This window comes from Mustela nivalis (assembly GCF_964662115.1).
Source record: "Mustela nivalis genome assembly, chromosome: 6".
In the NCBI taxonomy this organism is placed as follows: Eukaryota; Metazoa; Chordata; class Mammalia; order Carnivora; family Mustelidae; genus Mustela; species Mustela nivalis.
Genome location: NC_139025.1, coordinates 83,483,262 through 83,504,038, shown reverse-complemented (window position 1 = coordinate 83,504,038; position 20,777 = coordinate 83,483,262). Strand labels below are relative to the sequence as shown.

Genomic DNA, 20,777 nt, shown 5'->3' with positions numbered 1-20,777 from the left:
TCATTCTCACACTCTCTCTCTAATAAATAAAATCTTTAAAAAATTTTAAAAAGCAGGGTTTTTTTTGCTGCTACATTGCAATAATATGAAGCTCAAACAGAAATGGGAGGGAAAATCACAATACAGCTCAAAAGGACTAAACCTCTCTGCCAGATATTAAAGATCCTCCACAGCTGGGTCTTATCTAATTAGCCGCATTTTTAACCAGTTATACCTGTATTTCAGCCTAGATAGTTTTCCACTGTTCCCTACAAACACCATATTCATTTATGCTTCTGTGCTTTTGCCTAGGCTGTTATCTTTAAGTTATTTTTCTAAACTTATCTAAATCTTAGCCTCCTTTAAGGCTCACCTCAAACCCTCGTTTTCCATCCCATTTTCTCCACCCCTTCCAGGTCATAATGAGCTCTTGCTTCTCTGAATCCCTGGAGTCCTTCCTGACAATTAATGCTACTTGGCCAGTCAGTCACCTTACTTTCTATAACCACCCCAAATGTATATATACATTTTCTCCTCCACCTGACTGTAAGTTTCTTATTATAGGAACTCCTATTTTCCACTTCTTTTCTGTTTCTCACAGCACCCTGCACTGTGTGCATAACAGACAATAAATACTTGTTGAACTAAATTTTCCTTACCCCTTCCTGGCTTGGATGAAATTCCTGGGATCAGGGACTGATTGTAGGGGAGGGGAATACCATAGCAATGACTCAACAGTAAAATGGCTAACTACAGAGGGAGTGTACACATCCCACTGAATGTTTTCCTGCCTATATATATTTTCACAAATTCTGTGAAGAAGTTCAAGAACCATTATTGTACACATATATGTTCCTGCATATAATGTAAATAAATAAATGTTTAAGGGAGGGCCCCAGCCTCATTCTGTGGGGATAATGATATCTTTGTGTAGTTATTTGAAATTTATAACATATTTTTACCTATATTATCTCACTTAATCCATACAGCAATCCTATGAAATAGGTATTATTGTCCCCGTTTTAAAGATTAGGACACTAAGGACTGGAAAGGTTGTGAAGGTTGTTCAAAGTCTCATCACTAGGAAGAGACAAAGGAGAGACTCAAAACCTAAGTGTTCTGACCCCAGGTCAGTTCTTTTCTGTAAACAACACTACTTAACTTTGCACCTTAGAATCCTCTGGGAATCTTTTAAAATCTTTGTGTCTACCCAGCACCCTAGACCAATCACATCAGAATTGCTAGGAGTAGGATCTAAGATCAGTAGTTTATAAAGCTCCCCAGATGATTCCAATGGCCAGTCATGGCGGAGATGTTCAGCTCTGACTAAAGCAGTATTTCTCAGTCCTGGCTTCTTAGAATCACCTGGGTTGCAACCTAAGGTTCTCCTCTCCCTCAGGCCAATTAAATCTGAATCTCTGTTGAGTGAGACCAGGGCATGATTATTTTTTCAGAGTTCCCCCAGATTATTTTAATGTGGAGCCAAAAAAGAAAATCACGTTTAAAGTTTATGCTTAAAATTTGGAGCATGGGGCGCCTGGGTGGCTCAGGGGGTTAAAGCCTCTGCCTTCGGCTCAGGTCATGATCCCAGGGTCCTGGGATCCAGCCCCACATTGGGCTCTCTGCTCAGCAGGGAGCCTGCTTCCCCGCTGCCCCCTGCCTGCCTCTCTGCCTACTTGTGATCTCTGTCTGTCAAATAAATAAATAAAATCTTAAAAAAAAAAAATTAAAAATTTTTGGAGAATAGCTGTCTCCAAGGCTAAAGGATTATTTATTTACAATAAATAATAATTATTGGGGTGCCTGGGCGATTCATTTGGTTAAGTGTCTACCTTCAGTCTAGGTCCTGATTCCAGGGGCCTGGGATTGAGCCCCCTGTCAGGCTTCCCTGCTCACTGGGGAGCCTGCTTCTCCCTCTGCCCTGCTCCTTGCTCGTGCTCATGTGTTTGCTCTCAAATAAATAAAATATTTAAAAATAAATAATTATTAAAAGTGGACATATAGATGACTACTTTGAGAAGTACCAGACTAGAACAAGAAAGACTCTTAAGAGAGGAATGAGTAGCAAGAATGTCACAAAGTGGGAAAGATCATTTGTTACCAGGTTTTGTACAAAATCAACTGTCAGACTGAACAGTATTTTAAGTACAAAATGGATATGTTGGCCATTAGGAAAGACATACTATTTAACTTACATCAGGCTGTCTTTCATTGGGACTGGTTCTTTCAGTAGTTTTCACCTCTAGGGGTGCTCAGTGTGTATCAAGTTTCCAGTCATGTCTTCTGGTTTATGACAAGCCACACACATGAGTGGAAAAACGGCTGGCTGAGGTTGAGGATCTGTGATACTTTAGTCTGTGGCCACAGAATGGAGCTACTCTGTGTGTGAAGCCTATATGCTTGGCTTTTTTGGCACTATATTTTAAGAGATGTTAATTCGAAGAGCTTTAGGGATCCCCTTCAGTTAGAGTAAGAGAATAGCTATGAGTTAGGAGCTATGTCACATATGGGAAAGAAATATTGGACGGTTATTCATACTTAAGATTAGACTGGAGAAATTTTGATACTTCTTTGGTATATTTTTATATACCACTTGGAAGTTTGTACATTTGGATACTAAATCCCATAGAAAACAGAGACTTTGAGCACAGCACTCTATTTCAAACCTACATGTTTATGCAGCTATAAGTGTGTGTGTGCATGTGTGCATGTGCGTGTCTCCCAACCACACATTGCCTTGAACTTTCTACTCTCTTCAGTTCTAATTGGACTGGCTTCTCAGGATTCCTCCCAACTTCTGAATTTAAAGTGGTGTCATCTGTATAGTTACCATATAACAAAAGATAGCCCATGGAAGTCTTTTAGAAAATCTTATAAAGAAATTGAACTTAGAGAAAGACAAGTATCATATAATTTCACTCATGTGGAATTTAAGAAATAAAACAGATGAACATAGGGGAAGGGCAGAAAAAATAAAATAAGATGAAATCAGAGAGGGAGACAAACCATAAGAGACTCTTAACTCTAGGAAACAAACTGAGGGTTGCTGGAGGGGAGTTGGTTGGGAAGATGGGGTAATTGGGTGATGGGCCTTACACTCCATGTACTGAGCACTGGGTGTCGTATGCAACTGACCAATCACTAAATGCTACCTCTGAAACTAATTAGAAAAAAAGAAAGATGGAAGGAAGGAAGGAAAGAAAGAAAACAACTTTGCATGTGCTCACTGTTTGTTTTTTCAAATTTATTCTGTTTAGGGTCTCCAGGATTTATAAATTTGACTTCCTTTTCTCTCCACGTCCTGAGCAAACTAAACATCTTCTACTATTCTGTGTTGTTGCTAACCCTGTATACAGCACTAGGTAAGTCAATTAGGAAACATGAGATTGTGAAGAATTCTGCCAAAAGATGTATGGACTATTTTGACAAAAGAGTCATTTAGACTCTTGAAAGCATAATGAACAACACATGGATTCTTCATAAATCATTTCCTGGAACATGATCTTAGGAAATAAAGTTCTTTCCTAACATGTTTGAAGGACATTTAGTTGACACGGAGTTAACTTAAGCTGAGAAGTCCATTAAATAATTAGTTTGTGTGTACAGAACAGCCTTCTTTGAGTACCTTGAAGTTTTATCCTTTATTTCATCACACTTTTTATTTCCTTCCTTACTTTATCAGAACCTGTGATTATCTTCTGTGTTTATCATCTCTTCCCTCATTAGAATATCCACTGAAGTCTTGTCTGTCTTGTTCACATCTATGCCCAGCACTAAGCACAATGCCTAGTATGTACTTCAGTGAATATTTACTTAATGGATACCCCTTAAAAACTCAGCACAAAAAGGAGAACCTGAGATGAGTGGTGAGTTCAGGCATATCCAAGTTCTTCTGTTATATTCTTATACCCAATACTTAGTCCCTCAGCCACTTACAGAAGCAGGAAGCACTGTGGTTCTGTATTTACAGCTATTTACTAATGTTCCTTAGTGACATAAAGTCAGTTAGGAGTAGATTAACCTACTCATTGCTTAGTCTTTGTCTTATACTTTTATTCTACCTCAAGACTTTTCTTTGCCTATTAGTAACTCCCACCAGAGAACAGAGAGTAGTTAGATAAAAAAATACAACACTCTACAGTTCTGTGTACCAGGCTTTGGCGGATGGCCCTTTGGAGGTCAGTTTCCTTGTTAGAAGATAGGTTGAAGCTATTTTAGACACTTGCCTTACACTAGAGGGTGAAGCACATGATTTGGCTCCTGGCTGTAAAAGAAAACATTAAAAGAATAGAAGTTGCTCCATGTTTAAAAGTTGAAACTTTCAGGGAAAACACTTTTTTAGACCCTGTATCCAGTGGAGGTTATATAATAACATCTGAGGAAATTACCTATGACTTTTTAAAGCTGAACCCTGTTCTTACCAACAGATGATGGTATTTGCATTTTGAGAAAGGAAGTCTTGACTGTCCATTTATCACTCTGGACAGTATAGTAGTTCCAGAAACCTGCAAGCTAGGAAGGACATTAAGTAATAGGGAGGAGCAAAAAGTTATTCTGGCATTCTAAATGAAAAAGAAATTAAATTTTTTACACGTTAACCTTGAGTGTATAGTTGATGTACAAAGTAATGACTTGGGTCAGCAAGAAAAGGTCAGAATACATTCATGAATATTAATAAGAAAGAGAAGAAATGCATTTTAGAAAGATGAAAGTGGTTGAAGTTTTATTGCTTAAAGGAGTAAATATCAGTTATCTGGAAAATTAACTTCCACAGATTACCTCTTTGCTTCTTAAAGGAAATGTTAATGCATTATATTAAGATTATTATTGCAACAGAATCTTCTAAAGTTTCTGAACATACTCTGACCTGTTTCTGGAATCTATTCAGGTATAGCATATACTCAGATGATTTCATAATCAGACAAAAGTGTAGCGAACGAGCAAATGGTTGGTTAGCTAAGATGTATGGTGCAACATACAGATCAGTAAAGAAGAAAAATTATGCCAATAAAATGCTTACCAATAACTACTCTCACACCGTGTTATTCCTATAAATGTACCTTGTGATGTATATAATCAGAATCATAGTCATTTAATCTTCTCCTTTTGTCCCCATTGCCTCTTTCAGGACCATGGTTTGTTGGTGAGATTACCAAAGGCAAATTGGGTTGCTGCTTTTCCTTTGGGATGTTTGTTGATGGACATTTCCTACAAGGCAGCCTAACATTTGTAGTTGGCATTCTGCAGGTAAGAGGTCAGAAATGGAATGTAAGAATGCCTTGGCCTTTTGGACTAATTATATAACAGTTATGAATTAAATCCAGAGCCTCAAACTAAACACCACAGATCATATTTCCTAATTTAATATTTGCTGTTTTGTTTGTTTTCAATTGTTTTTCAAATGCTTCCTAAGCTCTTTCTTCCACCATTCTCTCATAATATCTAAATACATTCAGCAGGAAGGGTTTCTAAAAAGTGAAAGAGATTTTTGGTTTTGTAGTTTGTTTTACTGTGCCTTTCCCTCGATGAAAAATGAGATAAGGGACTTACAGTAGAATAAGTAAGTAAACCAAAATTGATTATGATAACAGAGAAGGAAAATGTTTCAGAGGGAAGAAAGGAAAAATAGACACACAAGAAAAATAGGTTGTCCAGGGGAAGCTGCACTGGGCAAGAACCAGACCTGGGCTTTTTAGTGATGTCTCAGCTGCTGTTTGTTTGGGAAAATACTAATAGGTTAGGTTTACATGTATATTAAGATTCCTTTAAAAGAAATACACAGTGGTGCCTAGGTGGCTCAGTCGGTTAAGTATCTACCTTCAGCTCAGGTCATGATCTCAGGGTCCTAGATCAAGCCTCATATCAGACTCACTGCTCAGCAGGGAGTCCGTTTTTCCCCTTCCCTCTCCCCCTGCTTGTGCTGTCTCTCAAATAAATGAAATCTTAAAACACACACCCATGCGCACACACACACACACACACACACACACACAACTAACCAATAGCAAATCTCTATAGTTTGGAAAGTATTTACCTACTATGTATTTTATTCACCTATAGGGGCAAAAGGTACTAAAATCTCAGGTAATGATTTCATGTTTGGGAAGAGATCCAAAAACATTTTTTAGAATGAGCTCACAGCCTCATAACAGGGCAGTAAAGGTTGGCAGGATTGGCAGGATTAGAGGCAATCAGGGAAGACTTCTGCCTAGTAAACACTGACCACAGACCAGAACATTCTCTGTATAGCAGCATTTTATATGTGAGTAGGTCGTGAGTCTCGTTCAGTTGTCTGTTATGTAGGTGGAAGCTGTCTCACAGGAGCACTCTTATACCAAATAAAACCTGAGCCTTACTAAAAGGTAGGGTTTATATTCATATATTTTTAAAATATTTTATTTATTTATTGGACAGAGACAAAGAGAGAAGGAATACAAGCAGGGGGTAGTGGGAGAAGGAGAAGCGGGCTTCCCGCTGAGCAGGGAGCTCAATGTGGGGCTCCATCCCAGGACCCTGAGATCATGACCCGAGCTGAAGACGCCTAACGACTGAGCCACCCAGGCACCCCTATATTCATATTTTAATAAATAGTACACCACTAGTGGATTTTATGTATCATCTAGGCCCGTGGCTCCCAAATGTGTTATCTCTGCCCTTGACTTGTTCTCTGCATTTCAAGTGTCTATATATCCACCTGCCATTTCACATCTCCCCTTAGATCTCTAACAGGCATCTCAATATCACGTGTCTAATAAGGACCTTTCATTTCTACCTCAAACCTCTTCCTCCCCCAGTTCTTTACAATTTCGTTAAGTTTTCCTAGGATGTATCTTTAATTTTTCCCTTTCCCTCTAATACCCTGTATTTAATCCATTAGCAAGTAGTACCCTGTTCGGTTTCCCTCCGATGCATATCTTGAATCCACCACTTCTCTTCATCTCTGTTACCACCACGCTAGTCTAACCCATAATTATTTCTTGCCTGGTCCACTGCAGGAACCCAGATTGGTCTTCCCACTGCTACCCTTGCCTCCCTACTCTCAGTTTGCCACAGAGCAGTCACTCCTTTCAAAACCTTAATCAGATCACTCCTCAGCTTAAAACCTTTAAGCAGAGCAGCGACATGATCTGAGTCCTGTTGACTGCCTCAGTTTCCACTTGGATCATCATGTTCCAGGCTCATGGGTCTTTAGTAGGCCAAGGCCTCTCCCACCTCAGGGGTTATTTGTTTCCTCTGCCTGGAATGTGCTTCCTTCTATGGAGTCATTCCTGCTCTTCAGGCCTCAGAGAACCCATCTCTCAGTTACCCTCTTGTGACTCAGTTATTTCTTTCATTGAACGTGTCACGACTATAGTGATCTTTTGTGTTTATTTTTTTGGTCTTTCTTTTCTCTGTTAGAATGTAAGCTCTACGATGCATCTTTGCTGCGTGTCTTTAGCCTAGAGCCTGGCATCATGCCTGCCGTGTAATGGGCATTTATTTGGTGTAATAGGCAATTATTTGGTGAATGAATGAACAAGTGAATCATACAGCAGCTAAACTTAGATTATAACTTAAATCTTCTAATTCATATTCTAGTACTCATATGCTACTTTAATTAAAAATACAGAGATAATAGGGGCACCTGGCTGGCTTAGGTGGTGGAACATGCGACTCTTGATCTTGGGGTTCTGAGTTCAAGCCCATGTGTGGTGTAAAGTTTACTTAAAATAGAAAAAATTAATAAGAAACACAGAGATAAGAAAAAAATACTGATACCTAAGTCCCCCCTCACTCTGCCAAAAAGAAAAGTGTGTTTATGTACATATTTATACATATATTCATTTCCACCTTAAACATTACTGAGGCCTTCAACATAAATGATCCCTGATTTTTTTTTTTAAAGATTTTATTTATTTGACAGAGATCACAAGTAGGCAGAGTGGCAGGTAGAGAGAGAGAGGAAGGGAAGCAGGCTCCCCGCTGAGCAGAGAACCCTATGCGGGGCTCGATCCCAGGACCCTAAAGATCATGACCTGAGCCAAAGGCAGAGGCTTTAATCCACTGAGCCACCCAGGCACCCCTTAAGATGAAAAAAGATAAGGCAAATATACAACCATAAGTCATTTCTTGTGAGTGTTAATAAGCAAATGTGATTGAAGCATAAAGAATCAGAGAGTTAACCCCCAAGAGAGAGCAACATATCCTTAGGAGCCACTAATAATTCGTTAATGAGGCCCGACCCTCTAAGGTCTTGCTCATGGTTCTGTTCTGCTTCTTTTTCCAGCTGGCATTTTTTAACATACCCTTGATGGCTTACCTGTGTTGGAGCTTGCTGCAGCGGTGCTTTGGTCACAACTTCCGGTCTCATCTCCATCAAGGAAAATACTTGAAAGTTATACCTGTTCACCTACTTATGTTACTGCTATACATCTGGCAGATCTATTCCTGCTACTTTCTTCATATGACATATGGTGCTCTAGCTTTTTTCTTCTCCCCTTTGCGGACCTGGTTAACACTGTTGACACCTGTTATCATTCGTTGCGTGTGGACTCTGAACTCTACTGAGCTTGGAACCTTCATAGCACAGTTAAAAAGCCACTTGAGCTCCTGAAGGTCTTGTGTCACCATCCGCCTCTGTAGCCCAGGCTTCTGCCCCAGCAGCAGGTGGAAGGCCAGTGCTGGGGGCAAGCTTCAGGAAGCTGCTACAACCTGGACATCTGGGAGTTGGAGGGATTACTCACTACTGATTCCTGCAGAATGGACTGCAGAAAAATCTAAATAATGCCATGATTCCTTCCTTTGCCAGGAAGGCAGGGGATTGATTTACTTTTGTGAAAAAGTTCTACACAGGGCAGGGTCTGGGTGTGTGTATGGGAGTATCAGAAGCCCACTGTATTTTTTATGGTTACCTCATGTAAAGTACCTAGCACAGTGTGTGGAACTCAGCAGCCGGCAAGGGAGCCACTAGAGGGGTAGGTAAGCGGTAGGAACTTGGGCCCTCCCCTGACTACCCTTGAGATATTAGCTCCAAGTCTTCTTTTACCTCGGGGTTAGGGCTCTCGGCTTCTTTAGGTGGGGGTGCTTTCAGCTAATCAAATAAAAGAGTATGATTAAAAACCGCGACTGGGCGGTGCGTGCGTGTGTGTATGTATGAGTGACCAGGCCTCTGAGAGCGGGAGGAGGAGTGGCCGGGCCTCTAGGGGAGGGACGAATCGGACCAGACCGCCGGGCGCGGGAGGAGGCGTGGCCGGACCTCCGGGGCGGGGAGAAAGGCGTGGCCCGGCCTGGCAAGATAAAAAGAGGTGTGGCGGCGGCTCTGGGGCGGGGCCGGGAGGGTTGTTGCCGGAAACGAACCCATATCTGTGACCCCCGGATGTGGAACGCCTATGGAAGTGCGGCCTTAGCGCCTTCCTTGGTCGCTTTTGTCCGGAGGTTCCAGACGATATAGGGAGATGGCGAGTGCAGCTGCACCTACAGCCGCGGTCCCCACGGTAGTTCCGCCTTTGGAGCAGCTCCGGCGCTTGGCGGTGGAGCTGCGGTTGCTCTTGCCTGGATTGCGGGGTGAGTTGACGCCGTTGAGACCGGCGGCGGCAGGGGCGGGCTTGATTTGGGAAGAGGCCGGCGGGGGCGGGGGCACGGGCGGGGGCACGGGCGGAGGAGGTGGGGGTCGGGGTGGTTGGGCTTACTTGTGCTCTTCCTTTCGCCCCCGCCCGGCCCACATGCCAAACCCTCTAGTCGGCGAAGCCCAAGAGACCACCAAGGAGTTTAATCCTGAGACGTTTTGGAGGAAACTCAGTGAGTGCCTCTCCTGTTGGGGACTTGTATTTCTCATGCCTTTCGGTGTACCGACCCCTTTCCCTCCCGCTTCTCCCCCTCCCACCGCATCCTCTCAGGATACTTCACTTTATCAGTCCTTTGCACTTCGGAGTTGGGGATATGAAACATTGATTTGGGGAGGTGTTTGAGACGTCTCAGCTGGTAAGGCTGACATTTTTAAAGCCCATGCAGCATCTGCAGGCGGATCATTTTGGCACTAATATATAGGCTCCTTCCCTCAGATGAGGCAGCTGTGAACGTGGCAAGGGAAGCCACGACTCTGACAGAAGTCTTCTCTCGAGTTCCGCTGCCCTCTCCACAGGTAAGCTTTACTTTCCTGGAATCCTTGTGTTGCCTCGTTCATTAGGAATCCAGTCACCTTCTTTCCACTTTTACACTCAAGCCAGGGGATTTTCCACATCTGTCAAATAGGATTGCCGTTCTCATCTCACAGGATTGCAGCGAAGGCCAAATTGCCAGGTGCAGTTCCTGGCACGGCGTAGGCAGATCTTCTAAATAGGTATCAGTTCAACTTTCAGTTCATCCCTGGTTATTCCCTTTCTGACATATATTTTTTAAACACTCGCTATTTGGTCGGTGTTTTCACATATGTGATTCCCATCTGATACGTGATTAAGCAGGTTTAGAGGCTCAGATTAAGGTAAATAAGCAGTGGAGCTAGGATTGAAATTAGCGTTTATGGTGTCTAAACTACACCTTTTCTGTCATACTACATAATACCCTTTTTGTATCGAATTACTTTTTATGTTTAATCAGTAACATACATATACATAAAAAATTCAGAAGATGTCAAAGTGTGCTAAAAGTTTATATTTCCCCTCCCCAGTTACTTTTGAATTATTCCATATATATTCGATGCATAGACGCAATTATGTGTGTATGCATGCTTCTTTTTTACACAAATGATAGGATACCATAAACACTTTTCTGGATCTTCCTAAAAATATTAACAACATGGATTGCACATTGATTCTTAGTAGGACATTTAAAGTTGCTCAGTTCTTTATAAGGCTGCCTGGTATTCAGTAGAGTGGATATAGCCATAATTTATTTAACCAATACTTTATGGGGATATTTAAGCTCTTTACAACTTGTGACTTATAAACGGTGCTATAGTAAATTGCCTAGGACAATCTTTGTATGTATGTATTATCAGTAAAAAAAAAAAAATTCCTACAAGTGGAATAGCTGGAACAAGAATTTATGCATTTTTATTTTTATTTTTAAAAAGATTTTATTTATTAGAGAGCATGAGTGATGGGGAGGGGCAAAAGGAGAAGCAAACTCCCTGCTAAGCAGGGAACCCAACTCGGGACTCAATCCCAGGACCCTGAGATTACAACCCAAGCCAAAGACAGATGCTTAACCAACTGAGCCACCCAGGTACCCCAAATTTATACATTTTTTTTTTAATTTTTAAAAAGATTTTATTTATTTATTTAACAGACAGAGATCACAAGCAGGCAGAGAGACAGGCAGAGAGAGGAGGAAGCAGGCTCCCTGCTCAGCAGAGAGCCTGATGCTGTGGGGCTTGATCCCAGGACCCTGGGATCATGCCTGACCTGAAGGCAGAGGCTTTAACCCACTGAGCCACCCAGGCGCCCCCAGATTTGTACATTTTTTAATTACCTGTTATTGTAAAATTTAGTTTTACAATATGTAGGCTATGACCAGGTATGCTTTATGCCATTTTTCTAGAACTAGGCATACTTAAATTAGGAGTAAGATTATTTAAAAATGGCATATTTATTGCCTTATTTCATTTTCATAGTCAATAGTTTCATTCTCTTTTTCAATCTGTATATCCAGATGTTTTGAAATGAAAAAATATTCTTTTGCTTCACCTACAATGATAAACTCTCCCCCCTGTAGACCCCAGAGATCTATGATGAGAAAATAAGAAATGAAGTGTTTGAGAGCAGTTTAAAAGCTTTGTGCAAGGAAGTCAATATTTATTTTAAGGGGAGTAGTATTACCTTATTTTTCTTCTCTGTTTGCCTGCTTTCTTTCAAATACACTCAGGACTTGTTGCTAAAATTCATAGCTAGTAACATACCATGAGGAGGGAGCATAGAACTATTTTTCCATACATGCTCAGGGCAGTGGTTTCATTCATAGGTGAAAAGTTTCAGTTATATTTGAATTATGTGTATTTGAATAACAACTGTTTTCTTAGAATCTTGCACCTTAGTTTACTGAAGAATGGCTTTATTTTTTTTTTTTTTAAGTGTGTGGATGTTGAAGCAATGTCACATTGCCATAAAATTTTTTTTAACACTTTCAGTCACTGTGCTTATTCACCATCCCAGACTGGTAACTGTTCACAGACTGGCACCAGTCTGTGGACCATATTTTAAATAGCACTGGCTTAGAATTTAGCAGAAAAGTGAGGACAAGGAAGATAGGAGAAAGCCAGTGACTGCTTAGAAGGAAAATAGTCAACATTGAGCAATGTTGAGTCTACGCTAAATTATCTTCAGGTATATTGTGATTCTGTTAGAGAGAGATCAGACCCCTGGCTAATGATGTAAGGATTGGCAAACTTTTCTTTAAAGAGTGAAATAGGGGGGCTTCTGGGTGGCTCAGTGGGTTAAGCCTCTGCCTTTGGCTGGGGTCATGATCCCAGGGTCCTTCCTGGGATCAAGCCCTGTATCGGGCTCTCTGCTCAGCAGGGAGCCTGCTTCTCCCTCTCTCTCTGCCTGCCTCTCTGCCTACTTGTGATTTCTCTGTCAAAAAAAAAAAAAAAAAAAAGTGAAATAGGAGGGCCTGGGTGGCTCAATGGGTTAAGCCTTCTGCCTTTGGCTCGGGTCATGATCCCAGGGTCCTGGGATCGAGCCCCGTATTGGGCTCTCTGCTCAGCAGGGAGCCTGCTTCTCCCTCTCTCTCTACCTGCCTCTACCTACTTGTGATTTCTCTGTCAAATTTAAAAAAAAAGTGAAATAGGGGTACCTGGGTGGCACAGTGGGTTAAGCCTTCTGCCTTTGGCTCGGGTCATGATCTCAGGGTCCTAGGGTCAAGCTCCGCATCGGGCTCTCTGCTCAGCAGGGAGCCTGCTTCCTCCTCTCTCTCTCTGCCTGCCTTTCTGCCTACTTGTGATCTCTGTCAAAAAAATAAATAAAATCTTAAATAAATAAATAAATAGATAGATATAAAAAGTGAAATAGTAAATAATTTAGGCTTTGAAGGTGAACTTTGTCCTTGTAGTGGGAACACAGCTGGAGGTAATATATAAACAAGAGTTTGGCTGTATGCTGGTAACAATTTATTTTTAAAAACTGACAGTGGATCTAATTGGCCCATAGGCTGTAGTTACCAACTCCTGGTCTGAGATAAGAGGAATACCTCACAGCAGATCATGGGTTCCTCATGATGTGGAGAGTATTAGGAATAAGTTTTTCCTGCTTTTTTTTTTTTAAGATTTTATTTATTTATTGGAGAGAGAGAGAGAGTGAGCAAGACAGAGAGCACATGAGCAGGGGCAGAGGTAGAGGAAGAGGGAGAAGCAGACTTCCTCAGGGAGCCTGATGCAGGGTCCTGGGATGATGACCTCAGCTGAAGGCAGATGCTTAACCAACTGAGCCATCCCAGCGCCCCTTTTCTGCTTTTTTTTTTTTTTAATATTTTATTGAGTTGTCACCTCATTCTCTTGTGTCCAGCTAACTCCTCTCTGCTATGTGCAAGAGCAGCAGAAAACCCTAAGTCATAATAGAACTACAGAAAATATTTGTAGATCATGCTGTACAGTTGTCTGCTCTCTTCTACAGTAGATGGACTGATGAATGTAATCCAATTTTTTTTTCATTCTGAAATTGATCCATCACCTCATAGGAAACCAAGAGGTTCTGCGAACAAGTCCATGCTGCCATCAAGGCAATCACTGCAGTATACTATTCACTTCCCAAGGATCGGGGTAAGCCACTGTGTGCACAGAAATGTTTAATTTATAGGGTAGCTCTTTGGTAATATGATAGCTTATGTCCTGTGACTTTTACCTTGTCCTCAATTTGAGCATGTAATGTATCTTTCTTCCATAAAATGCCCTCAAGGATAATTTTATAACATCAGTGACCTCCATAAATAAACTTTCATGCTAAGGTACAGATGCTGTGTTACCATCTTCCCTGCTTTGCCTGACTCTAAGACTTTTAATTCTCACTGGCTCCTCCCTCTCTAACCCATTCTAACCACTACAGATGCTGGATCTATAGCATCTCCACCCATATTACATCACATCTTGTTTCTGAGCTCCCTTATGGTTAAGTGACCTCTAACTCTGCCTATAGATTAATGCTTTGATTATAATCATGCCAAAATTATAAATGAATATGTGTCTCATGGATCTTAAGTTTAGTCATAGATGCTTTAAACTTCAGCTGTTTCATCCACAGTTGTCAAGAGATCATGGACCTTAATGAATGGATACATGCTGTCTTAGAAATATTTTGTTCTAAATCTCTTTTGGAGGACAGTACTCAGGAATGGTGGGAGGAGCAAGAAAATGGCATGGGGAGATACATAAGACCTGAGTTTTGTTTTGGCACTCCAATTAAAGGATATGGGTGCACATTACTTCAAGTTCTGAAGGGCTTAAACTCTGAAGAAAGTAGATGGTGACTTCTGGAAAGACCAGCCTACTTAGTCTTTGGGTTTCTTCAGGAATCACCCTGAGAAAGCTGGTACGGAACGCCACTCTGGACATCGTAGATGGAATGGCTCAACTTGTGGATGTGCTTTTCATTACTCCAGGTCAAAGGTAGTAATACCACAGTTGGGGTTATCAGTTAATGGGGTTTATTGCTTCAGGGAGGGGGAAAAACTCATTCAACAGCAAAGTTACTAACAGCTGAGAATGGAAGGAAGGGCTAGTAGGAAGGGCTTTTTAGGAGAGAGGAACCTTGGTTATTGATATATCCTTACTGATTCCTTTCCCCAGCCCAGATAGCAGTGACCTTATTTCCTACAACAGTGTCTGGACTGCATGCCAGCAGGTGCCTCGGATACCAAAAGGTGGGTCAGAGTGGGAAATGGGCCATTGACTCCGTTGGCCAAAGCAGATAGAAACTCTCCTATCTAGTTTCTAGTTTTGTAGCATGGATGTATTTTAACTTACATTTTAGTAAAATATATATAGTTTATCACCAACATCAAAAGATAAGTATCCATATATTTTCTCAGTCTGTTTAGTTCTCATACTTTTTTTAGCCCTCTTTCTGTGGCCCTATCTTGTTGAACAAATGTGGTTTATTCTCCTGGTGCTGCCCAGGACACACTGAAGCACTTATGAGGTAGTGCTAGCCAGGTTGAAAGTAATGTTCATCCATGAGGACCTTGATGAGAAACATCATGTGACCATTTTTTTAAAAAAGATCTTATGTATTTATTTGAGAGAGTGTGAGCAAGAGAGGAAGGGAGCACAAATGGGGGGCGGGGAGGAGAGGAAGAGGGAGGAACAGACTCCCAGCTGGGCAGGGAACTCAACGTGGGACTTGATCCCAGGACCCTGGGATCATGACCTGAGTTATAGGTAGATACTTAACCCGTTGAGCCAACCAGGTGTCCCTTGCGTGACCATTTTATTTCTTTTTGTGATGAATGATGAAAAGCTTTTTAACTCCTATCTGGGTACCTAGAGGATGGGTATTAGAAAAATTTTACATTAAATCACTGCTCTCGTTGACTATCCTGGGCACTCTTCTCAAATGGGAACACTATTGGTTATCATTTGCAGACTTGACAGAATTGTAGGCTTCTTTTATTCTAGTGCTTCTGATTTTTCACTCCTAGATAACAAAGCTGCAGCCCTTTCAATGCTGACGAAGAGTGTGGATCTTGTGAAGGATGCACATGAGGAAATGGAACAGGTGAGGGAACAGCTTCATGATAGTGGATGAGAATTGTAAGGAAAGAGATGGCCTGAGCATTGACTCAATTAAGTCCCATCCTCATTCCTGGATTTTGACTATCTCCTACCTCATGCAAGTGTGTGATTTATACCATTCTCCTCTGTCTTTGCTGGGCTAGGAGAGTGAGAACAGGGTTTATGAAGTGATTCAAGTGTGGCCATTGGTGAAGTAGCTGGGTGATGTTTTGGGATAACTCAGATATGAGGCTGAAAGTATAACAGTCTCTCTCTCTCTCTTTTTTTTTTTTTTGGCATATCTTAGGCCGTGGAAGAATGTGACCCATACTGTGGCCTCTTAAATGACACTGAGGACAACTCTGACAGCCATAGTGATGAAGAGGATGATAGGTTGGGGTTTCCAAACAATCGGGACTTATACTGGTCAGAGGAGGATCAAGAGCTCATAATCCCATGTCTTGCACTGGTGAGAGCATCCAAAGCCTGCCTGAAGAAAATCCGGATCTCAGTGGCAGAGAATGGGAAGAAAGATCAGGTCGCCCAGCTGGATGACATTGTGGATATTTCTGATGAGATCAGCCCTAGGTAAGCAGGATCCCCACTTGAAACATGTGAGTAGCAGTGTGTGATCTTAGCTTGTGCTGTCACCCCAAGCTTTTCCTCCAGTTTTTTATTTTGAAAATACTCAGTCTATAGGAAAGTTAAAAAAAAGTATTGCAGTGAACACCCATATATCCTTCATTTAGCTAGATTCACCTGTTGCTCACATGTTTTTTTAATATTGGTTTATTTCTCTATGGTTAGATGTGCCATTTTTCTCCTGAAGCATTTGAGAATAGGTTGCAGACATCAGTGACATTTCACCCCTAAATTCTTCAGCATGTATCTCCTAAGAACAGATATTCTTGTTATTACATCCAAGAGATTTAACATTAAATAGAATAATATTTAATATTCAGATTATCCCATTTGTCTCTAAAATGTATTTTATTGCTTTTTTAAAAATTTTATTTTTTAATCCAGGGTTCTGTCATGGTGTCACATTGCATTTGGTTATCATCTCTTGGAGTAGTCTCATATGGTTGTAGTCTCTTGCAACTATAACAGTCCCTGTCCTTTTTAGTATTTTTTGACATTGACTTTTTAAAGGGAAGTTGTCTTGCAGAATATCCAAAAATCTGGATTCGCATTATTATCTTTGTCATGATTATAGATTATTTTCAAGTTGAATATTTTTTTGGCAAGGATATCATATATTTGAGTATTTTGTGCCTCTCATTGCATCATATGGGGGAGGGACATGAATGTTAGTTTGGTGGTACTAAATTTCTTTCTTTTTTTTTTTTAAGATTTTATTTATTTGACAGAGAGAGACAGCGAGAGAGGGAATACAAGCAGGGGGAGTGGAAGAAGGAGAAGCAGGCTTCCCCCTGAGCAGGGAGCCTAATGCGGGGCTGGATCCCAGGGTCCTGGGATCATGACCTGAGCCAACGGCAGACACTTAATGACTGAGCCACCAGGCACCCCGGTGGTACTAAATTTCACCACTTGGTTAAAGTAGTGCCCACTTGAGTACTGTTCCATAGATGAACTCCACTTGCGTCAGTTACTAAATTAATGGTTTCAGATCCTCCCATTTTAAAAAAATATTTGAGCGAGAGAGAGAGCAATAAGCAAGGGATGGGGGAGAAGCATAGGGAGAAGGAGAAGGGAAGCAGACTCCCCACTGAGCATGGAGCCCAGAGGGGTGGGGCTCAATCTCCAGACTTGGACTTGGAGATGTGACCTGTACCAAAACCAAGAGTCAGACACCTAATCCACTGAGCCACCCAGGTGACCTCAGAGCCTTCCATTTTAAACTGAATTAATCATGTCCTATTGTAAAGGCCAAGGGAGGCCCCCCCCCCATTTCTAATGAAATGGGCTATGTATGTGTTTAGTAAATACCAGTTGAATTGATTCTGGTTACCCAATTTAAGGAATTGATAGGCATTTATGGACAGTTAGGTTCTCACTGGTCACATCCCTAACTGTGTAGTGAAAACCACCCAGTTGAGCTTTGTTCCTTTTATTGTTAATGGTTATATTTTTGCTTTCTGCCCTTAGTGTGGATGATTTGGCTCTGAGCATATATCCACCCATGTGCCACTTGACTGTGCGAATCAATGTAAGTACCAGCTTTGAGGGAAAAGCTACTGACCTAACTGGTAGGATTTTACTATCTACTAGTATTTCCTTTAAACTATAGGAAATATATTTATTTGTCAGTTAGATGCAAATACAACAATAGTGTCATAGTTCTTACATGTATTTCTGCTTGATAAATCTTTACTGAAGCCCTGAGTTCTGGTAGTACTCTCTTCTATAACCATTTGGGTAATCAGAAGAATCCAAAGACCTTAGAAAATGCTATTTTGAAAAGAAAGTCTGAATTACCATACTACTTTAGGATCCTGTTAACCTAAAATCATTAAGTTTCTGATTTCTGGTGTAGGCAAAACTCTGTGTCCAGAAACATACTCTGTTCTAATATAAACACACTGGATGATTTAACTACAGAGGGTCAAGGTCTTTATAAAAATATGGTTTTTTTGTATTTTTTCAAGTCCTGGGTCCTATGCTAGAAAGAATTCTCTTGTCTCATTTTTAGAGACTCAGATTATCTTTATAGTTATTGGAAGGAGAAGTAAAACTGCCAAATGGCTTATATCTTACATTCAGAACTATCAGTCCTGAAATATTTGATAAATTAGATGGTGGAAATTCATCAAATATATCTTCACAGTATGTGAACACCTTAAAGTAGAATGGACGTTAACTTTTTTTCCCATTCACTTTTTAAAAAAATTGACTTCCTAAGAAATAAGCATCTTTAGTAATATGCCTTGTCAGTTACCCCAAATATAAATTTTAAAATGTGTACCATAGATTGGTGGAATACATATGTTCTCATGTTATCTTGTTACTGGTGTGCTTAAAATTATGTACATATTCTTTCTTTTAAAAGGAACTCAACCTGTTTCTACTATATATTTAGAACTGCAGTTGGGATAAATTCAGGTTAAATTTTAACTTTTTCTAGTTTTTTTAAATTTAAAAGTATTAAAAAATTTTTAAAACTTATAGGAATGTTATAGCAACAATATTAATAAGATTTTGTAAATAGAGAAGAATCCTATAATCCTGCCACCCTAATCTAATCAGAATTTTTGTTTTTGCAGTTTCCTTCAAGGTTTTTTGTTTGTTTGGATTTTTTTCTGCCCTTTTTTTATTTTTATAGTTTATTACTTGAGTCCTTTAGTATATCTTAGGTCTCCTTCCCTTTTTAATGTGGCGCTCAGGGTGAGTAACTTTTTTGTTTCTTTTCTAGTCTGCGAAACTTGTATCTGTCTTAAAGAAGGCACTTGAAATTACTAAGTGAGTATGAAGACTTCTCATCAAATAGCTTTTTTGAGAATGAACCCATCCAGTCATTCTCAATTCCCAAAGCCCCATTTCAAGAAGTGGAAGAAGGTGGGTGTGGTGTTTTCTTTCCACTTCAGTTGTGGAGCAGCTAAGTTTCTACAAAGAAATTTGCCTTATCTTACTAGTTTTTGTGCTCCTTGTTGAGAGTAGGTTTTTCCCTTCCCAGTATAAATTTAACTTCTCTTTTTCCCCATTCCATTTGCAGAGCAAGTCATGTGACCCCACAGCCAGAAGATAGTTGGATCCCTTTACTCATTAATGCTGTTGATCAATGCATGAACAGAATCAAGGAACTCACTCAGAGTGAACTTGAATTGTGAGTTTTCAGGCTCCTTTGTATTCTCCTCTCTCCTTTCCTTACTATCACAGGTAGCCTCTGATGTCTGCTTTTAAAATGAGGCTAGAATGCTCTCCTGATCAAAAGGGAGTTCCTGTCCATGCTTGTCAAGAGACATTGTTACCAAAGATTGTTGGTTGGTTATGCCAGACTGGCAGTTATTATAACTATATGAGTATGATATATTTTTCTGTGCTAGATTCAAAAGGTAATTGCATGAGTTTTTGTTCCTGAATCACCTTTCAGAGATTTGTGCAGAAGCTGCCTTATTCCCTATTTGCAATAAAGTATGTTGTTTCATTGTTAAACATGTTGATAATCTTAATAAAATGGTGACCTGCCGGTAGTTCAGTAAGTAACCTTCCAAAGTTTCTTTCTACCAGAAATGCAATGGGTTGAGACTAGCACATTGGTTTCATTTGGGTTTATAGGTCTAAAGATCTGATTCTGATCAGAACTGTATTTAGAGCAAAAATGCCTGACTTTATTTTTATTTTTAAGATTTTTATTTATTTTGAGAGAGAGCGAGTGATAGAGAGAGAGACAGAGAGCATGAGCAGAACGGTTGGGCAGAGGGAGAAGCAGGCTCCCCACTGAGCAGGGAGTCCAAAATGGGGCTCGATCTTAGGACCCTGGGATTGTGACCTGAGCTGAAGGCAGGTGCTTAGCCGACTGAGCCACCCAGGCATCCAACATCTGACTTTATTTAGAGAAGATGACTTCAAAGCTCCTTTAAGTGCTTCAGTGGTTTCATAATATCATCATTCTTATCATTAAGTCCTTCTAAATTAGTTATTCCATCTAAGTTATTCCATCCATGCCTCCAAAATTATTTCATAGTATTGAGCTCATTTTGTTAGGTTGCCCAATTTATTGAACAGGTTTGTTTTTCTTAACACATGCTTGTTCTTTCCTACATTACATGTTGTTCCAAATGTAAATATAAAATGTTTATACATCAAAAATTTGTAAATGTATAAGAGAGTTTATATGGTTTTAAGGGCCTTTTTGCTTGGCCATCATGATTTAATTGTATTTTTGCAATGGTCTAGAAGATCACATATCAGAAAGCAGGGTAAACCTGTATGATGTGCATTCTGGTGACCTGACTTGGTCTGCAGGTCTCCACAATGTCTGATGCCAGTCTTGTTCCTTGCATGGGTGTAACTTATCCCATTTGCCCTTTTGATGTGTCCCCATGGTCTTTTTAGTTCTACTCAGCTACAACAGTAATTCTTTTGAGCAGTTTGTGTGTACTTGAGTTGAAATTCTTTACGTCAAATGAGTTTTATGAGTTTTAATTTACTTTTATCAAGC

The 20,777-nt window shown here is 40.4% G+C and overlaps 2 protein-coding genes across 7 annotated transcripts in view; both read left to right on the top strand.

The window, feature by feature from the left end:
- The window catches only part of TMEM62 (transmembrane protein 62), a 53,683-nt gene extending 44,599 nt beyond the window's left edge, over window positions 1-9,084 (top strand). For all 5 annotated transcript variants that reach the window (XM_082735433.1, XM_082735431.1, XM_082735430.1 and 2 more), the window contains 3 exons: window positions 3,237-3,341; window positions 5,108-5,226; window positions 8,246-9,084. In XM_082735433.1, the coding sequence (XP_082591559.1) occupies window positions 3,237-3,341; window positions 5,108-5,226; window positions 8,246-8,572 (551 nt within the window). In that variant the 3' untranslated portion in view covers window positions 8,573-9,084. The remainder of the gene's footprint in view (window positions 1-3,236; window positions 3,342-5,107; window positions 5,227-8,245) is intronic.
- Window positions 9,085-9,278: 194 nt separating this feature from the next.
- CCNDBP1 (cyclin D1 binding protein 1) overlaps window positions 9,279-20,777 on the top strand; it is a 35,212-nt gene continuing 23,713 nt past the window's right edge. Inside the window, exons 1-11 of one of the 2 annotated variants that reach the window (XR_014312976.1) lie at window positions 9,279-9,522; window positions 9,697-9,756; window positions 10,020-10,099; window positions 13,627-13,708; window positions 14,455-14,551; window positions 14,732-14,805; window positions 15,583-15,659; window positions 15,963-16,243; window positions 17,765-17,825; window positions 19,029-19,171; window positions 19,329-19,815. Coding sequence is in view for 1 of the 2 variants with exons in the window: in XM_082735437.1 (XP_082591563.1) it covers window positions 9,414-9,522; window positions 9,697-9,756; window positions 10,020-10,099; window positions 13,627-13,708; window positions 14,455-14,551; window positions 14,732-14,805; window positions 15,583-15,659; window positions 15,963-16,243; window positions 17,765-17,825; window positions 19,029-19,075; window positions 19,329-19,439 (1,079 nt within the window). In the remaining variant the exon portion in view is untranslated. Of the gene's footprint in view, window positions 9,523-9,696; window positions 9,757-10,019; window positions 10,100-13,626; window positions 13,709-14,454; window positions 14,552-14,731; window positions 14,806-15,582; window positions 15,660-15,962; window positions 16,244-17,764; window positions 17,826-19,028; window positions 19,172-19,328; window positions 19,816-20,777 lie in introns of those variants that run through there. The other variant, XM_082735437.1, reaches the window with a different exon arrangement.